The sequence below is a fragment of the Metopolophium dirhodum genome, chromosome 9 (genome assembly GCF_019925205.1).
Source record: "Metopolophium dirhodum isolate CAU chromosome 9, ASM1992520v1, whole genome shotgun sequence".
Lineage (NCBI taxonomy): Eukaryota > Metazoa > Arthropoda > Insecta > Hemiptera > Aphididae > Metopolophium > Metopolophium dirhodum.
The window spans coordinates 1458770-1479087 of NC_083568.1; the positions used below are offsets into that span (position 1 = coordinate 1458770).

The following is a 20318-nucleotide window of genomic DNA, read 5'->3' on the forward strand; positions in this document are numbered from 1 at the left end:
ATCAAAAACGCGCTGACAAAAGCTAACAAATTCAAAGTTCCCGCGCATGTATACTTGATTATTATTGGGGCTCCCTTTAGGGCTTAGGCTACCATTTTTGTTTTTATCATCAAATATTTGATTGAGAAGGGATATAAAATGCAATAACCTTGTATATATTTTCAACCATGGTGTAAACCGTACAAGCGGCAGGTATTACTAAATAGTAATAAATCGTGTCTATAAAAAATTTAGGATCGATTTATATCCTTATATTATTCGGTATATTTGTATACTTTATCCTTGTATTATTGTGTTATGTGAGATATATTATAAAAATATAATATTATTATGTAGATTATACGAAAAGGTTTGCGTTATTTTGGCACGGCCGCCCAAAACCTAAAGGCAGTCATTTCCGTAATGTCAACGCGGAATTATATTATATTATACGTGCGCAAATCGCTGTTTTTATATATATTTATTTTATGAATCATAATATATACAGTATAGGTACAGGTTGCGGCTGGTTAGACCTCACATCGTCTCGTTGTAAGTACCTATAACTAGTTGAATTCGATTATTATTTCCGTTGGCTGTTGGGCCAGTAGGGCCATTTTTATTTTTAAAAAATATTCATAAACCTCCCTTATCATAGCAGATTAAGCGTGAGCAACCAAATTGTTTATTACTGTGAATTATTTATTATATTGTGTATTACTGATATTATTGATTTTACATTTATACAGCAGCTCAATTAGCAAACATTTGTTACCTTTTTGTCGTTAAGTTTTTTAGAAACACACACACACACACACATATTTACACCCCCCCCCCCCCTAAGATGTCGGTACTATGACGTATTCATATCTCACGGCGTAATAGATAGACTATTTAGCTACTGGCAAGAAATATTCACACAATCAGTGATCACCCGCAGACCGCAGAACCGCAGTCTGTACTCCCAAGTCTCCGAAGCGGCAACGCGACCATCGATGAAAAAACCGATTTCTAACGACTCGCCGGACAAAAACTTCGTTGGGTACTTAATAGTAGGGCGTGGTTATTCATAGACGTTTGTTATCGCTATATATCGTATTTTAAAAATCACTTACTTATTATTTTAGTCGGGTACTGGATCTGATCTTAATTGAGCCAAAATCAAATTGTTTCTCATTATGTTGTAGTTAAAATATATTATAGTATAATAATAGCCGAAATATACCTATTGTTAATTGTGAATTAATTATTAATTAATATTAAATACATTTTATTTATATATCTACCTATTTCAGATCCAAAAAATATGGCACTCAATACAAGTTATGAATCATTGAGCTTGGCAAATCATGATTTTTCGTTTTCATTTTACAAGGTAAAGAACTAATTTTTTTATTGTAAACAAATTGTTTTACCTAATTATTACACTTAATAATTTAGGAAGTGGACAAAACTGATGAAGGAAATATTTTTTTTTCTCCATTCAGTATTCATGTGATTATGTTTATGGCTAGCATGGGAGCAGCTTCAAAAACCTTTGACGAAATGATAAACACTATACATTTAAATGAAACTACGCATTCAATGGAAGGATATAGGAAGTTATTGGAAGACTTACTAGTGAGTGTATTATACGGTGTCTGACGTGTATAGACTAAATTGTTTAACTTTTTATGTTTTTAACATTATTATGAAATTTAAAGCAATGCAATTATAATTTTCACCCAAATACCATTATAATCTATAATTAAAATGTAGTCTTATAAATTTCGTAAAATTAAGTATAATTAAAACTGTATGGAAATAGTTAAATACTTAAATGTATTTACGTTATAAGCTTATTACAATATAATAATATGTAGTAATATAATACTATTGTAGAGTGATAATGATAGTCTGAAACTAGCAACCGGAATGTTTGTTGATAAAACTTTCAAAGTTAAAAAAAGCTTTGTGGAAAACTCTATGAAATATTTAAAATCTTCTATGGAGAAATTGAATTTCAAGAATGAACCAAAAGAACAGCGCCGATATTTAAATAATTGGATTTTAAGCAAAACCAATAAAAAAATCAAAGATTTATTTCCTCAAGGTTATTAACTTACATAATATGTTTATATTTAAATATATATAATATGAGTAAATAATGTTCCAATATATTTTACAGGTTCCATTACTAACGACACTAGCTTAATGTTGGCAAATGCTGTCCATTTTCAAGGTACTTGGATATATAGTTTTAATGATGCTGTAGACGACTTATTTTATGTTACTCTAAGTAACAAAGTACCAGTCAAAATGATGAATCTCGTAGATGATTTGCAATACTTTCATGATAATGATCTAAAATTTGCCGCACTTGAATTACCCTATGATGTAAATATTAGTTTATAAATGTAAATTTAATAATATTTTGAAAAATGTAATACTGTATTTTTTATTTAGCACTATGCTTTTAATATGATAATTTTGTTGCCCGATGATAAAGATGGTTTGAAAGATCTGGAAAATAACTTTTCAAAAATTAATTTGAATGATATTTCAAATAAAATGTCCAAGTATGATGTTACTGTCAAATTGCCTCGTTTCAAATTAGAACAGTCACTGCAATTAAAAGATATATTATCCAACGTGAGTATATTAACAAAAAAAAATAATCTATATTTATTTATTTATATAATATTTTAGCTTGGATGTCCAACAATGTTTACAGAAGCGGCAAACTTTTCTAACATTGTTGAACGTGGTGAACTGTATGTGAGGCAAGTCGCACATAAGGCATATGTTCATGTCAATGAAAAAGGAACTGAGGGTGCAGCAGTTAATGGTATCACAATTTATTTTTCTTATCGGGAATTGGTTATCGTTCTTCTTTTATCTACTTATTAGGGAAAAAAATAACTTTTTTGTCACGCTTGCACAGAAAGTTTAGTTTTCGATGACGGTTGAAGCATTAGAAAGCGATCTTTTTCCGTCAAGTGGGCAGTAAAGTGGGAATACCCACAATGCTGGGCGGTAAATTGGAAATCTCAAAAAGTGCCGGGTGGTAAAATGGAAATCCCCGAAAGTGCTGGGCGCACTATCACGCGTATCCCCTACACAATCAAACACTGAAATCTATACCACAGTCCTTACAAAACATAAACTTTTTGTTGCATCTTATATTAATATTATAACATCCATGCATGCCGCTTAATATAAATAAAACCAAATCGTTTTTTTTATGAAATATTGTTTTCGCTGCTAGAAAATGAATTGCCGTACCTATTTTAACAACTTTACTCTACTTATAAGTAATTACTTAAAATAATTTATCTCTTTCGTTATTAAATAAACATCCCACCAAGGTTTGTTATAACTATTCTTTTTTCTGACATATTAAATTGATGTATCCAAACAGCTTTACGGAAAATATATTTATATCTAAATTAAATTATTTTAAATACCTATATATATATGGATTCAATATACTATAATAAGTGTATTTGACGTTTAACAGTCATGGCTTACAAGAAAAGTTTGCAAACCATATCAGTATATCACAAAGGGTAAAGTGAATGAGACCACTGTCTGCCAATTGTTGACCCCTGATATAAACTATGTATAAAGAATTGTATTAAAATTGTGCTTAGAATCAATGGTTACTCAGATCAATTTTAAAGGATTAATATGTGATTAATAACAACTATACATTACAAACATTTATGAACACATTTTTTAAAGGCAATATAGTACCTAGCTTTTATATTAATTCTTATAATAAAAAGTTATTGCAGCTTAAAGATTTTATTAAATACATTATTATAGAGCTTATTATAATGGTTAGTATTACACGGTTGTCATAAGAATGATGAGATGTGCTAAAGTATAATTTTTAATTAATTTGTATACTATAATATTCTTTAGCTATAATAAAATATAGTTTGAATCATTGATTGTTCTGTGTAACCTTGTTGTTGTTTCATATCATATGATAAATAAAGACAACAAACTTTGGTGTTGATTCTTCTTTTATAATATAATATAAAAAAATAAAACTTTCAATCTGGCTTGAGTATATGTTGCAAATTGATTAAATACCAAAATATATTAAATGTATGCAAATTCATAATATTTTCAATTATGTCATCCATTACATCTGATAAACACCTAATAACTAGTTAATTTGTTAATTTCGTTGTATACCTATTTTGTTTGTGCCTGGCACGTTTGCTTCTATGCTTACCTACTATATAATTTTTAAAACAATTGATATGTTGTTGTGTACCTTATTCTAAGATTGTTTTATTTTTATACAGGTTTTAATGCAGTTGTACGGACCATGCCTGATAAATTGTCCAAAGTGTATTTTGTTGCTGATCACCCTTTTTTTTTTTCGATTGTATCTAAAACAAAAACCATTTTATTTATGGGCCGTTTATCAAATCCGTTAAAATAATATTGTTTCTAACTTTCAGTTATTATACAATTAATGTAACATTTGGCAATTTTCAACGCATACCTGTTTTTACTTATAAAAGTATTAAGTTACTACTAGTGAGTGAAGTGGTCTATGTGGATAATATTATAGGTTTCAATCTACGATATTCATTTGTAGCAGTAGGTACTAATTGTACGTTAAATATTTGAATATACCACATGGGAATATACCATTTAACAAGTGAGGGTTGCATTCTATACTCATCTTCAATTTTCTCAGGAGACGACTTAAGATTCAATGTGTTTAGTTATTTATCTTAAGTACAAAGTATAATGTATTACTTATTTTATATTACTTAATAACTGAGTCACCATGTATATTTTGAATAAAAAATTAAGTCTAAGATTTTTTTTATTTTTTTATTTTACACACAAAGCATCGACTTTCTAAGGTCATTGATCGCGATCTGTGTATTAGATGAAACTAATATAAAAGTTTAAGTAGTTAGGTAATAATGTAAATTCATAAAAAGTACAGTGGAAGACTTGAAAGCTAGATAAAATGTACATTTTTAAAAAAAAAATTTCTAAAGTTAATTAGAATGGCACTGTTAACTCGTTGAGGTACGACGGTATGCGCTTGTCAATTCTTAGTTCGTTCCTATCTAGTTGAAATGACTCAAAGATTACATATACCTTGGCACTATTCAGTTTAATAAAACTTCTTTGACACATATAGTACGTATATCCCGGCGCTGCTCCTATAAAAGGTAAGAATGTAAGAATGACTAAAATAATGTTTAACTCGGGTTTTCAGGTCGGAAACACTTTTAGTATATTAAAACAAACATAAATAAAACACTTAGCAAATTCGGATTGCCTAGCCCGTACTACCTACGATGGTCGTTTCACACGGACGTCGTAGCTACACGTCCGAATCACTCAGCGACAACGGGGGTCCTGTGCCTGCGCGTACGGCGGTGTTATATAGAAAATATTATTGTCGCCTCAGCACATATTGCTTCGCTGGCCTGAGTGCCTGACCTATGTCAATAATTTACAATTTAAAATATTCCCACCTATATCACATATATATTAAATAATATTATTTTGACGACTGTCTACAATATACGACAATATTTATTATAAGACAAAATAACTATCTAATTCTTTAAAATCCGATTTATGATTATAATAATCAGTTTAATAACTTTAACTTTTTTAATATTTTAACATATTTTAGACTTAAAATAAATAACAATATATGTTTATAATACGCTATAGTACCTATACCTAATTATGTGATATTATGACAATATTCTATAAAATATTACGATGCTCTTAATAGTTAACTTTTCAGTAGGTATTACAGTAAGCAATATTGTATTTCAATAAACACTGCATAGAATAATTTAAATATTTTATGTACCTGCGTGTTTAGTTATTTTATATTAAAGCAGGTAAGTACCTAATTACTTTAAATTGACCCATTATCATTTCTTTTTTTTTTATAACAAACTTGTCCATAGTATAGAAATAAAATAAGTAGGCAACTAACTTAATAATTTCTTTATTCAAAACTATAAACGTGACGATTTGATGGATGCTTTTACCTCATCTGCCCGAGTAACTAAGTAATGGTAACCATTTATATGCAACAAAAAATACTAATTACTACTAATTATTTCTCATATAACACAGGGTACGGCGGTGCGCGACTCCTGGACGGGACGTCAGGGCAAAAATCACAGAATTTTTGTGTTTCCCGACGTTTATGAAAACTACAACTGGGAATTTTTGATTTTGACCTCTTAACAGGCCTAACTAGATCCAATTTGTTACCAGGAACCACTTTCAACATTGAATATTTATCATGTACCTATTGTACCTAGGTAAACAAACACAAGAAATAAAAAAAACACAAACTTGTAAAATCAATACATCTATTATCACTCTGCTCAAAATTAAAATACAATCTTTGAACTATAACAACAGAATATTCATACAAAATAAAGTATACCTACATTCATACCTAGTTTACAATAGGTATACCTACTTAATTTATAGAATAAATTATAACTATTAAAAAACTTATGCCGGGTTGTATGAACAATCACTAATCATTTAATGAATCAAGGGAATAGTATGTATTTATTAGCGTAATATTACTGCCTTAAGTTCACAATGACAATCCGCATATATGGCATTCTCCGATTCCATTAAAGCGGTCCCAGTCAGTCATTCTCTGTTTTTTTACTAACACATGCGCAAAATAATTATAGAAGAGTTCTATTGACAAGTGACAATACGAACCGATTAATCTAGTGAAGCGATAAGAATTCTGAAAACAAATTTTAATTCAGCATTAAGTCTACAATGGAATGTCCAGACTATTTTTTGGAATATCAGTCCCTAACTTTATAAAAAAAATTGATTTAAAAAATTCAACATTTTTGAAAATGTATAAACATTTTACATTTATAAAAGGGACACTCTGCAACTGGGCCACTACTTAACTATTTTTAATAAGCTCCTATAACCATAATATACCACTTAGTTGAACATAATATATTAATATATGAGCGTAACGTATAGGGTATATGATTGTTACTACTCCATAGTAGGTATTATCAAAAGGAACCATAAATAATTATGTGTATGGTGTATCTGAATCTAGAAAAACTAAAAAAAAAAAGTCTTTGGCACTCGGGGACTGCCGTGGTAAAGCTATTGCATAGCAATTTTGTAGCTATGTATCATGTAATACTACCCATGATACATAACATTATAACTATTTATTTTTGATATTAATTCAAGTTGCACGTTTTGAACACGACGACGGAAAAGAAAATGACAAAATTAGTTTTTTGTTGATAATTGTAAATAAACACTGTACGGAAATATTTTATTTGAGACTTTTTTTTCTTAGACAACTGGTTAGACTGTAAATAACAAAAATAATAATAACATCTTACGGTGACGCTTTTTCGTTACGAAAATATTTTTTTCAGTCACCACGCCAAGCCCGCGATAAAAGCTATGCAATAGCTTAACAGTAATCAGATACCTAATGACGGCGAATTTGTACATAACATCACGTCCAAATACCCACAAATTGTTAAATGCTTTTTGGAAGTACAATCAAATATAGTATTATAATATAATAAAATAATTGAACGTAGTTATGTGCCTGGGAATCATATTTTAAGGTATGTAGTCAAAATAATGAAAATATGCAAGAAAAAAAAACATTATAATTGGATAATATTATAAAAAAACACACAATTTGTATTTGATAATATTCAGTACGTGTTCATACATCTATGAAATATTATTATAATTTAAACCAAATGAAAAAATGTATAATCAGGTATCGTAATATCTTTATTTCAATAACCATTTATAGTGTCTAAAAAAATAATTTTTGTATTTTCTACACGACGAAATATTATTTTATACATTTTCTTTTATGGTCGTAAAGATTAGGTACTGACACTCGATACGACAAAAAGTATGCACTAGCAAAAAAATGCATGGTCTACTGATAAGACATCGCCTGTATTGGCTATTAATTTTAAACTTTGTGAGTGATTATCGCTCCACCGATACGACCTTAGCACGTACGATTTTAATTTTTATATCTGCCATTAAGTCATATCTACAGTATGCTGTAAAAGTTGGACTCATATACAAGTGGCCTATTGTAACATTTATTACATGATCTCAATTTGCGAATAACAAATTATTATTTAGCCTTAGCTATCAGTTGATAGTTGACTGTCGTAACGGACGCACGTTCGTATATACTTCTCGACTATCTATACAGTAAGTTATACGTTTTCTTTTTGAATTGTACTGTCTTTTTTTAATTTTACTTTTATACCTCTGTTTTATTTTACTATGGAGGACACTAATTCTTCTGATAAATTGGACGACAAGGTTTTCAAATCCATCAATGAAATTAATGATCCTAGTGGTAAGTTAGATAATATCTAAGCAATTTAATCTTAATGAAATTCTGACTAAAAACAAATCAATTGAAACTAAAATTGAACAACTTGTAAAAGAAAATAATATCTAAATTGGAACTTAATCATATCCGCTCAACAACATTAAAACAAGAAAAAATATTTGCCAAGATTAATGACCGTCAGTCTAGAAGTTGCAACGTTATTAATATATTTAATTTAACTGAAACCCAGTCAACGGCTGACGACAAACTGACTATAGATGTTGTTCTAATTGCTGTTAAAAACAAATATCATTGCTGTCGTGTAACTATCCAAAATAATAATATTGAAAAACTAAGACCTAGCTCTTAAAATTACATAAATATGCGCTATAATAGTACCTTAAATATCGCTAAATTTGTGCTAAAAATATGCAAAAAAAAGGAAATGTATTAATTAATAATTTTTTAATCACTTACACATTATTTTAGGTAGTTACTTAAGATTTGAAATAATTTAGTCACTCTGATCAGAATCCAAATGAATTGACTATACAACACATTCAACGCTCGTTCGTTGATAATCGGCGATTAATAATCGCAGTAGAAATCGACAAAAAAAAAACCCAACAAAATCAGCAGAGAACAAAAATTAGAACCAAATACTTAATACGAAATTATCATAAGAATTCGATGGACAAAAATCTAAAAACACGTTTACTAATTTATAATTTCATAAAATATAGCCGATTTTGATTCCAAAACAGGTAAAAATGCAAATAAGTCTCAAAAAGTTCAAAAAAAAAACAAAATAACATTTTTAATTTCAGTTCTCTGTATCATGATTTCATGAAACATATTTTTATCCTACTCTGCTATTTTTTAAGCATCTCATAAGAAATATGCAAATGCCATAAAATGCCAACCCTGATAATGATTATAATCACAACAAAATTATAAATATGTATCTGCCTTAACATTATTTTTTGTTTGATAAAAAGTTTTCATTTTATTTTTAACTTTTATATTTATTTCCTGAAAATTTACTTTTTTTGAGTGGCCTTATTGTACTGACGGTGCGATATATTTTTGAAGTCGGAATTTCACAAATCACAGTGAACATTTGAAAATTATTTTGAATTAGAAATCCATACAATTGTTTCTATATATAGATATAAGATATTAAAATCTAATACAAAAATACAAAATTCACATAAAACCCACTGGCCTAAATTTTTCATTTTTGAGTTACAGCAAAAAAAAGAAAAAGATTGTGTCGAAATATTTACCAATAAAAACACTTTGATAGTAATATATACTAATATACAGCCATGCAGGTATCAATTATAGGTATAATTCCTTGATCTGATCAGTCAGTAGTTCTATATACATGGTCTAAACAACATATTGCTATATCGTTTATTAGGTATAAGTGTTAAATATAGATAAAACTATCAAATTTGAGGTCTCTATAGCATAATTCAGTTATAATTATGTATTAAATAATAATAGCTAAAATATACCTTAAATGTGTGAATTATTACATTTTTTTTTATCTATTTCAGATAAAAAAATGGTGCAACTCACTCCAAATTTAGAAACATTGCGCTCGGCAATTCATGATTTTTCGTTTTCAATGTATAAGGTAAAGAATTAATTTTTTTAGTGTACATATCATACGTTTACCTAATAGTTAATAATCTATAGGAAGTAGCTAAAACTGAAACGGGAAATATTTTCTATTCTCCATTCGGTATCCATTTGATTATGTTTATGGCTAGTACTGGAGCAGCTTCAAAAACATTTGATGAAATAGTAGCCACTATACATCTAAATGAATCTTCTCATTCAATGGAAACATATAGAAAATTATTGGAAGACTTAACAGTGAGTTTGTAATTTATTTATAATAAGGTTTTATTTATCAATATATATTTTTATAATAATATACAAATATATCATATGTATATCTATATATTATTTTACTGTTTACTAATTTTACCATAAAGGAATTTGAGACAATGAATTATTAAATTATTCCCAAATATCACGGTAATTTATTTTAGATTCTATTCTGAGCTATTGATTTTACATTGATGTGTTTTTTTTTAAATTTTTTTTTTGTTTCTGTCATCACCTTTTAGGACAGTAAAAATGCTTGGATTTTCTTCAACAGTATCTTTTGTGATATGAAAGTGACTCTAGTTGGTACTTTAAAGGGTCAAAAAACAAAAGAAAAATTAAGGAAAAACGAGAATTTTTACGCAAAATCGATTTATAACAAAATATTTTAGTTTTATGTAACTCTAAAACAAATGACCATCTACATGACATTTTTACTGGATGTTTATATTAAAATTTTCTATACACGATCATATTTTCAAAATATTTTGATTTGTTTTGAACTGTTTACGGAATTTTCAGTTTCTATAATTTTTTTTTTTTTTTTTTATGATTTTTAATAAAGTTTTATTTGTTTGGTAAAAATGCTTGAACATTTATTACAGATACAAGGATCCTAATTTATTGTTTCAATGACATTTGAAAAATATTAAAAATCCAATCACAATTTTTTTTTATAAGCATTTAAAGTTAAATCACAAAAATAAACAAATTGTTTTGAGATAGAAATTCATAAAAACTTTTTACTTTTAAATCTTAGATTTGAAAATGTAAAGCAAGATTCCTCATAAGTTTGTCTACCTTTATCAAAAAAAAAAAAAAATTTCTACGAGCAAATTAAATTTTTATGTGCTTATAAAGTTCATATTTTTAGAAAATTGGATATTCACTCGTTTTATCATATAGCGATTATGTTATTTTGTTATTCAAAAACGAATAACTGTAAATACATGTAAATTTGAATGAATGTTTTTATCCTCATTTTCTATACACCATAAATAATAAATGTTTGAAAATATTTTGGTTTTGAACTGTTAAATTTTTTTAGTTTTTAATCTATATATATCAATAGACTTTTATATTTGTTGGACCGTGAAAAAGTAAACATTTAATAAAAGGCTCCTGACATTATATTGCTACAATAGCAGTATAAAAATATTAAAAATACATAAGTACATTTTTTTTCATAAGCATTAAAAGTTCGATTTTTGACAAAATTTATCAAATTTAAAATAATATCATCAAATATACTTAGTAATAATGTAATATCATAGGCTGTCTGGCCGTCTTCGTTCAGAATCGTTGTTCTTGTATAATGACATTATATCATTGAATTCAAATTTAACACCATCTATTACAATGATCTACTTGTAAGCTACTATACAACAGAGTGAAACCCACTTGCCCACCTGTTTTAATTTAATATCATAATAAAATAACAGTAAAGTTATAAAATGATAAAATGTAGTGACATTATAAAAATATAGTTTTGTACTACTTTATCCTATTTTAGAATTATGATTATAATCTAAAGTTGGCAACCGGAATGTTTGTCGATACAAATGTCGATGTTAAAGATAGTTTTGTGGAAAACTCTAAGAAATATTTAAAATCTTCAATGGAAAAATTGGATTTCAAGAATAACCCAGAAAAACAGCGAAAATATTTAAATAATTGGGTTTTAATCAAAACCAATAACATAATCAAAGATTTTTTTTCCAGCGAAGGTTATTTACTTAAATTATATTTTAATAATTAAATATGGATTAGTTATGAGATTATGTTTTAATTTTTGTTTATAGATTCAATTGCTGCAGAGACTGCCTTAGTATTGGTGAATGCTATGCATTTTAAAAGTGATTGGGCACATAAATTTAAAGATGTTTATGATGGCTATTTTTATGTGACTCCAAGCAACAAAGTAACAGTTGAAATGATGACTCTCAAACGTGATTTGCAATACTATCATGATACTGTTCTAAAATTCAAAGCAATTGAATTACCTTATAAAGTGATAATACTGCTTATAAAGTAAATTTAAAATTTTGAAAAATGTATTATTTTGTTTTCTTTGTTTAGCACCATGGTTTTAAAATGATTATTTTACTACCCGATGATAAAGATGGTTTGAATAATCTAGAAAATAATTTTTCAAAATTTAAATTACATGACATTTCAGAGAAAATGACCCAGGAATATGTTGATGTCGAATTACCTCGTTTCAAAATAGAACAGTCACTGGAATTAGATAAGACATTATCCAATGTAATTATATTTATGATAAATTAAATTAATTTCATTGATTTACACAATACTTTAGCTTGGATGTCCAACAATGTTTATACCTGGAGCCGCAAACTTTTCTAAGATCGCTGAAGATGTTAAACTGTCTCTGTATGTGACTAAAGTTTCACATAAGGCATATATTGATGTAAATGAAAACGGAACTGAAGCGTCCGTAGTTACTGGTAATATAGTTTACTTACTTATTGTGGTTGGATTCCGTAAAATTATCTTTTCATAATAAATTAATATTGTTTCTATAAGTATGTAAATGCTTGTTGACCGGTTTATTCGTTAACAAATAAATTAAAATCATTTATAAAGATGTATAATTCACCTCTCCCCACAATTTATGTTCATGATAATATAAAAAAAAACTTTCAATATAGTTTTAGTATTTAAATATAATTAAATATATAAGCTAATTAAAACATTTTAATAATCATAGGTATGCAAAAAGCGCTTTCCTCAAGTTTGTGGTCAAGACAGCCTAAATATTTCGTTGTTGATCATCCATTTATATTTTTTATTTCAACTAGGTGTAATTTCATTATATTTGTTGGTCGAATGACCAAAATTGATGAATATGTTATGTCATCTTATTTCAGTTTTTTTAAGAAAAATGGGTAATTTTCTTTTTGAATAACATTAATTATGTTGAATCATATATATTATATTTGTTCATTTATTTTGTTAGTAAATGTTATTGATTTATACTAATAAATTAGATAATAAATATTTTATTAGAGTTTATATTCAACAATATGTAAAATATTTGAAACAACAAGTGGACGTAATGAATAAAAATAAAAAACTTTTGATTTCGATTTAAATAATAGTTTTTGAATATTGTGAGTGTTAGCTTAGGTTTCTATAAGCTCGTTCTTAGTTACTAGTAAACCCGCTGATCTATATTCTATAGATACTCAATTATTAATATAACTGACAATACCATTTTTCACTGGCCCGTGCTACATTTCAAATTAATTTATAAAAATATAAAATGTTAGGATTCTTCTGTATTTTATTATATTTATAAAATTACTAAAAACGATGATTATCGTAAAACGTAGATGTAAATTCTTTTTTTTTTTTATTGATCTCAAGCTTCGGCAACTATGGCCATTAGCTGTAGTGGTTTGTTTGTGGGTTGTTAGTGTCGGTAGGGGAAGGAACACGTGTGTGTTGTGTTTGGCAGAATTTTTGATTGGCACCCGTAGGTATCTGCCATGCCCGGGTGGGGGATGGCGGCACTTGTTCTCCGGACACCGTGACTTGCACGGAGAAAAATGCCGCCCGGTGGTCAAGGATCGAACTCGGACCGGCTGTCCCGAATCCGTCGCGTTAGACCGCTCGGCCACCTCGTCCCCCATGTAACAAAGCTTGTCCCGGGGAAAGTTATATTATATTATACAATCCTTTTTGTATAATCTTTTTATTTAAATTGAAACCAAGAAAAGAAAAGGAGAAGCTGCTCGAGAAAAAGAAAAAAAGAAAAAGCAGTTATTGGAAGTCAGTAAGAAATGTGTAAAATTAAATTCATTTTTTTCAATGGGTACTTCAGGTTTTTTAATTAACTATTATATTTATTATTTAGGAAGTACTCTAGTTGGTAGTTTGTAATCTAGTCATCCAAATTAATCTAAATTTAATTAATCCAAATTAAACAGTTAACTAAATAAATAGTAAACCTATAGCCAAGTGCCCAAGTAAGCGGTGTGTAGATTATTTTCTATTTAGGAGTCTAAACAAAATATAATAATCTAACCATTATAACCTAGTACAGTATACAGAACATAGAAGTACCTAAGTACTTTTATAATATTTATTTTTATTTTTGTACCTATGTATCATAGATGGCCAACGTTTGGATGAAGTCAAATGTGTTTCCAACGTTTTACCCAACCTAAATCTTTAGGAATTTTTAAAAATGTCGATTGCAGATGAGTATGAAATAATGAATTGGGAGATTGAAAATTACGAGGATGATTTGGAAGTAGACTCTGAGAAAAAAAGTCAAGTTATGTGTAATAGTTGTAGAAACTGTACACTGTGTTGTTACAAGTTATTGATAAAATACAATTTATACAGTAACACTTATCAAGTATTAACAGTTGCTTATAAGTATTTATTGTGTCTTCCTGTTACCCAAGTTGCCTGTGAACGATCATTTTCAACTTTAAAGTACATAAAAAATAGGTTGAGAAGTAAACTTAGTAATGAAAATACTGAAGCTTTTATGTTAATGTCAGTTGAAAAAGAAATGTTGATAAATATTGATAATGATCAAATAATTGATTTATTGTCACAAAAAAGTAAGCTTCTTTCAAAATGTCTTTAAAATGGCATAACTTATTATTTATATTTAAAATATAAAATTAATTATAAAAGCTTAATTTAATGAATATTCATTTTGATTTGTTAATTAGCGTTTATAAAATATAATTTGTTATAAAAAATTCAAGCATATAGTGGCTAATTTAACTTTTTGTTCAATTGTTTAAAGATAATACATAGAGTTATAGAAATAGGTGTAACTAGGCCTTTAGGCTTCAAGGAAATTGAATTTAGATGAACAGTCTCACTAAAATATTGATACTGATTGAAGGTCAATTTTTTTTAATGCCCTCTTACATAATATAATTAGATAAATAAATAATTATAAAACAAATTGGTAGTGTTGGTGAGGAGGGGGTAAAACATAAGCTCAGCCATCCCCTACCCCCCACCACCACTATAGTTATGCCTATAGGCTTTAAGGTAAACATTGATATGTCACCTGGGTAATAAATTTTCCCGGCCTGAATTTTTCTCCCAGGCCATCTAGTTCCCATAGTGGGAAAAGGTCTGGCGGAATTGATTAAACCCCTACAAATAATTTCTAAAAACTATTAATATATCTATATGTTTTATATAAAATTCCATGTGGCGGTGTTATTCGAACTCCTTATTTGGTTGCCATTGGTTAATTGAGCAGATCAGGTGAAAGCATGCATCGAATCAAATTTTCGCACATTGCCTACTTGATATGCTGTCGCACATTGTCCGCGATCCGACGTAATCAGATTGCATACCGAGGAGGCTGAGTTAAAGGAGTTGAACCAACACAATTTTTTTTAAAAGTTGTAATTTTTTACGGGCAACTAAGTGCGCGGGATCTGCTAGTTTTTTCATTTTTTGTATATTATTACTTACTAACACTGCTGTATAACGTCAGCCGGGAAAAAATGAACAAACCTAAAATCTGTTGTTTAACGTGTAATATCACTTCGATTTTAACGACAAATATTACGTCAACGACATGCACAATGGCCGGCCATATAATAATACCGGTCGGAATATTATCCAGAGCCACGGTTAATGTAGACAATGTTATACCTACTTGTACTTAAAATACAATACGTCAATGTGGTATAGTAGTCCGAGGCCTTGGAGCGTATAATAATCGTTTACAAGTATCAGCCTTAGAAGTGAGTGTTAATATTCATCGAACGTATATTATAATATGACGTGCGTGTGTGTGTGTGTATGTGTGTGTATATGACTGAACTGTAGGTATACACCATTTACGCTAATTAGTAATATTTATTAAGAGGATGTCAGCGCACTATTTGTTTTCTCTCTCTGGCCCACGCACAACATAGCACAAAACACATTTGCGCAGAATCGTTTTTTCTATGTTTTTAAGTAACCTTAGAATAAAATCACCCATTACAAAAAAGATAGAGAATAATATTTTTGAGGGAACGACATATCGATTTTTCTAAATATTGTTTCAAAACAATTTAAACATCATTTAAATTTACAACATTTTTTTGTTTATTTTGAAAGTCGAATACAAAGTCAAATAACAATAAAATATAAAATTAATGTCATTCCCTCTAAAATATTATTCTCTATCTTTTTTGTAATGGGTGATTTTACTCTAAGATTACTTAAAAACATAGAAAAAACGATTCTGCGCAAATGCGTTTTGTCTATGTTGCGCGTGGGTCAGAGAGAGAAAACAAATAGCTCGCTGACATCCTCTTAATTATTATAGTAAGTACAATGTATTTAGTTCGGTGGATGTGAGCAACTCTGAGCTCTATCAGTAAAATGCAGATAAATTCTGTCTATATTTAATATTATACTATTACAAATTGAATCGATGGTTTTTATAGGGAATGCACTGGTGCCGTAGAACTAGTGTTGTAAAATTACCGGTAATATTACTTTTTTATGATAATATTGGGAAATTTATTTTTCAATATAAAATTACCGGTCATTTATTTTATTATATTAGTAAAAAATATGTATTATTATTTATTTTAATGATATTTCGGCTGAAATTAGTCAAACAATTATTTAGGCATTATAGGTATTTTATTAATATTGTACTCACTGCAAGTGTGTGAATTGTGTGTACTGTGTTATTACTTATTATCAGGGCTAGGATTTGTATGCAATAAAAAACGGTAAAATATGCATTTTATTTACCAAAATATGCAAAAATATGCATTTAAATTTTTATAAGATAAACACAAAAATATAGTTACAAAAAAAATATTTTTTTGTTGAAATACATCAGTGATTAGCTGTTCGTCTTTAGGGTCACGTTACCAGTTTTTCAAATTTTTCACAATTTTATAAAATTTGAAAATTAAATTTTATATTTTAGTTGCCATTTCAATTATAAGACTTTTACACTAATCTACTACCTGATACCTATTTAGGGGGGGGGGGGGGGGTTGATAGGGTGTATTATATCGAAAAAAACGACTTTACAGGAATAACGCTCAAACTTTGTAGAATTGTCGGATTCTGATGACTTTTTTTTATCTGAAAGAAGAAGACTTCCTACAGCCCACATCAATCTCTGATTTTGTATTTTATTTCAAATAATTGTATTAAAAAATTTGTAAAAAAAATGCTTTTTATCTTGTATTTTTTTAGACATATTATAAAGTTTGAGAATGAAATATTGAAAAACAGAGATCGATGCGGGCTGTAGAATATTTCTCTCTAGCAATTAAATAAAAAATTATGAAATTTGGTTGATTCTATAAGGTGGTATCATTATTCCCGCAGAATATATTTTTGAGGACAAAATGGCATCGGCATCGGGCGTCTTAATATAATATAATTGAGAAAAAAAAATAATTTAGAAATAAATTTTATAATTCACATTCACTACGAGTGTTACATGCTACGATCACATATTTTTTCAAATTTTCGAAAATGAATGTCAAATTATTTAATCTTTTATCGCATACCTATTATACCATAGGATTGTATTTATAAAAATAAAATTTACGTTTGACAAAAAACCAAGTATTATGAAATTTACTATAAAACATTTATTTTTCGCATTCTTATAATCAAAATGTACATTAATATTAATTTTATTCAATATATGCAATAATATGCATTTCATCCAAAATATGCAAAAACATGCAAAATAAAAATACCACCATTTATCTCATCATGAGGTGATTCGTGGACATTACTGACAAAATCAATAATCAGAAGTCGCAAAAAAAACATGCTTTTGCATATAAATCCTAGCCCTGCTTATTATTGATCCATTTACAATGTTTTTGTAATATTTATATTTTATTTGTTGTGTACCCACTAAGGACTGGAAACTTTTGAATTTATCGGTATCGGTTCCGGTACTCGTTCACCAAAAATAAAATAATTGTTCCGGTTCAATTCTAGTTTTTTGATAAAAAAAAAAATAAAGGTATCGGTTCCAAATAATTTCGGTACCGGTACCAGATAATTTAGGTACCGAAAAGACATATAGTAATTTTAAATACCTACCGGAATGCGGGTTTAATTAATAGTAGGAGAAATATTAGAAAACTCATATGATCATACATAGTTTATACACAAAACAGTAATACCATTAAATTATGATAGATAGTAAATCATCTTAATTTTAAACCTTGTTTTTTTTTGTTTCATCACTACATGGAAGCCGTACGCTTTCACATTCCTTGGCCCCCATGCAGCATTGTTTATTTAAATAAGTAAGCATATAAATGTGTACAACAGTTGGTTTCGGCTCGCATGGACCATAGTATAGCTTCCGCAGCTATCACTGGTATATTATATTCCTATGCTACGAGCTCCATGATGCCTTACACGTCTTTACAATGGCTAAGGCCAAATGGGAATAGCCCGGGCAATCCCCTCACATAGTGAATTTTGCAGTTTTGCAATTTTGCGGCACAACAGTGTTCGAAGTCTTCTAGCCTTCTAATCTTCTAGCCAGCCGTTCTAGACATCTCGTTCAAGAGGGTCCTCTTCTCGGACCAGCCTGAGACAGCCGTCCTAGACTTCCCGTTCTGGACTTCTTCCTTCTCAAGCCGGCCGTAACCCGCCGCTCTCGCTTCACGTGCTTGATTGGTCACTTGCCTGCAGCTTCAGCCGCCTGACGAGCCCTCTCCTTTTCCTCTTTGAGGGTCAGGATCTCCTTCACCATCTTGTAGAAGATCCTGAACGTCTCCTCTGCATCGCGGACGGCTATTGCCTTCTTATAGAGATCAACCGGGAGATCCCCGAAAACCGGACCGCACAGTATGTCCTGTACGTTCACAGCTTCCTGGGGGCGTCCCAGCCACTCCCGAAGTTCATTACGATGCACATCCCAGTTGGGGCAGTGGAATATCGTGTGTTCGGAGGTGTCTGATCCAGAGGGACAATGCTTGCAGCTGGGGCTGGGAGCTCCGGCAGAGCGGTGAAGGTAAGTCCAAGGAGATGACCAGTGTTGTATAAAGATACTTTTTTTAATATCTAGATAAAGATAAAAGATAATTGCTAGAATAGTTATCTAGTTGAAGATAAAAGATACATAATAATTTAATTTTCTAGATAAAGATACAAAATCAACATTTATTATACAGATAAAAAAAAAGATAAATTTTTTTTAATATGTACCTACCTATCTATTTATTACAAACCTAACGTGAATACAATTTTTAAAATTCCGGTAACAATATTCATAATTAATAAGTGATAGGAAATTATTAAATAAACACATAGGAGGCTAGAGCCGCCTTAATAAAATATAGATATACACTAATCATGTAGATGTTTTTGCAATGCTAAAATTAGTATCGTAGGTATTTTATTTTACACTAGATAATATTATTATTATACTTATTATTAATAGTTAATCAATAATAATTTATTTTGTGAACGTTTCAATTTTAATTGCAGAGTGCGGGTATCCTGTTGATGGTCAGCGAATACGACGCTGATACGTAGACACGTAGTTAACCCACAACGTTTATTAGTTTATTACTAAGAACATTTAAAATATGAACTTGATATATCTAATAATTTAAGGATGAAAAAAAAATATAGATATATTTATAAATTATTAATTATAATACTAATACATATTAAATAATAATTTTTACCTATTATGTTTAAATATAAATTTACTATTTTGTAATCAGAAAATTTAAAATACCTAATTAACATTAATTATAATTTATAATAGAAATATTTAAAAATTAAACTGTATCTGGATAAATTTATCTAGATGTTTTAATTATTTATCTTAGATAAAATATTTCCCATTTATATGTACCTATAATATAAAAGATAAAAATATACCTATGTAGATAATTTATCTAGATAAAACACAACACTGGAGACGACGAGAAGCTTTGCCAGTAGCTTTCCACTTCGTTTGCCGGTTGGAAATAGTGGTTTCCTCTCATCCTTCTTGATTTTGGCCTTGGAAAGGGGAGGAACTCCTCAGGTCCTCAGACATCCTGACCTTGATCCTCCG

At 28.9% G+C, this 20318-nt stretch overlaps 2 protein-coding genes across 10 annotated transcripts; both read left to right on the top strand.

Moving 5' to 3' along the window:
* The first annotated feature begins 420 nt into the window (after nt 1–420).
* Nucleotides 421–4804, top strand: LOC132953093 (serpin B4-like). Of its 7 annotated transcripts, none has more exons than XR_009665549.1 (8): nt 421–531; nt 1275–1354; nt 1420–1599; nt 1861–2071; nt 2147–2355; nt 2425–2610; nt 2693–2806; nt 4278–4417. XR_009665549.1 is itself a non-coding variant. In XM_061025658.1 (8 exons), exons 1-8 carry the CDS (start codon nt 468–470, stop codon nt 4415–4417), a joined length of 1209 nt encoding a protein of 402 aa, XP_060881641.1. In that variant the 5' UTR covers nt 453–467; the 3' UTR covers nt 4418–4804. The 7 variants fall into 7 exon arrangements, 6 of the variants coding, with proteins under 6 accessions (XP_060881641.1, XP_060881643.1, XP_060881646.1 ...); XM_061025658.1 differs by having other exon boundaries at nt 453–531; nt 2668–2806; nt 4278–4804; XM_061025660.1 differs by lacking the exon at nt 421–531 and adding an exon at nt 904–1216 and having other exon boundaries at nt 2668–2806; nt 4278–4804.
* A 2619-nt stretch (nt 4805–7423) lies between these two features.
* LOC132952529 (serpin B4-like) lies at nt 7424–18334 on the top strand. 3 transcript variants are annotated; one of them, XM_061024843.1, is made up of 10 exons: nt 7424–7607; nt 7880–8223; nt 8305–8374; nt 9913–9992; nt 10055–10234; nt 11763–11976; nt 12052–12260; nt 12329–12514; nt 12570–12717; nt 12981–18334. In XM_061024843.1, exons 4-10 carry the CDS (start codon nt 9921–9923, stop codon nt 13160–13162), a joined length of 1191 nt encoding a protein of 396 aa, XP_060880826.1. In that variant the 5' UTR covers nt 7424–7607; nt 7880–8223; nt 8305–8374; nt 9913–9920; the 3' UTR covers nt 13163–18334. The 3 variants fall into 3 exon arrangements, with proteins under 3 accessions (XP_060880826.1, XP_060880827.1, XP_060880825.1); XM_061024844.1 differs by having other exon boundaries at nt 8051–8223; XM_061024842.1 differs by lacking the exons at nt 7424–7607; nt 7880–8223 and having other exon boundaries at nt 8230–8374.
* Nucleotides 18335–20318: the final 1984 nt, after the last annotated feature.

Coding starts and splice junctions, on each gene's coding strand:
- LOC132953093 (XM_061025658.1), top strand. CDS start 468: ATGAATCATAATATATACAGTATAGGTACAGGTTGCGGCTGGTTAGAC. Junction 1,600..1,860: donor AGTTATTGGAAGACTTACTA/GTGAGTGTATTA, acceptor ATACTATTGTAG/AGTGATAATGATAGTCTGAA. Junction 2,072..2,146: donor CAAAGATTTATTTCCTCAAG/GTTATTAACTTA, acceptor TATATTTTACAG/GTTCCATTACTAACGACACT.
- LOC132952529 (XM_061024842.1), top strand. CDS start 8,299: ATGGAGGACACTAATTCTTCTGATAAATTGGACGACAAGGTTTTCAAA. Junction 10,235..11,762: donor AATTATTGGAAGACTTAACA/GTGAGTTTGTAA, acceptor ATCCTATTTTAG/AATTATGATTATAATCTAAA. Junction 12,718..12,980: donor TGAAGCGTCCGTAGTTACTG/GTAATATAGTTT, acceptor TAATAATCATAG/GTATGCAAAAAGCGCTTTCC.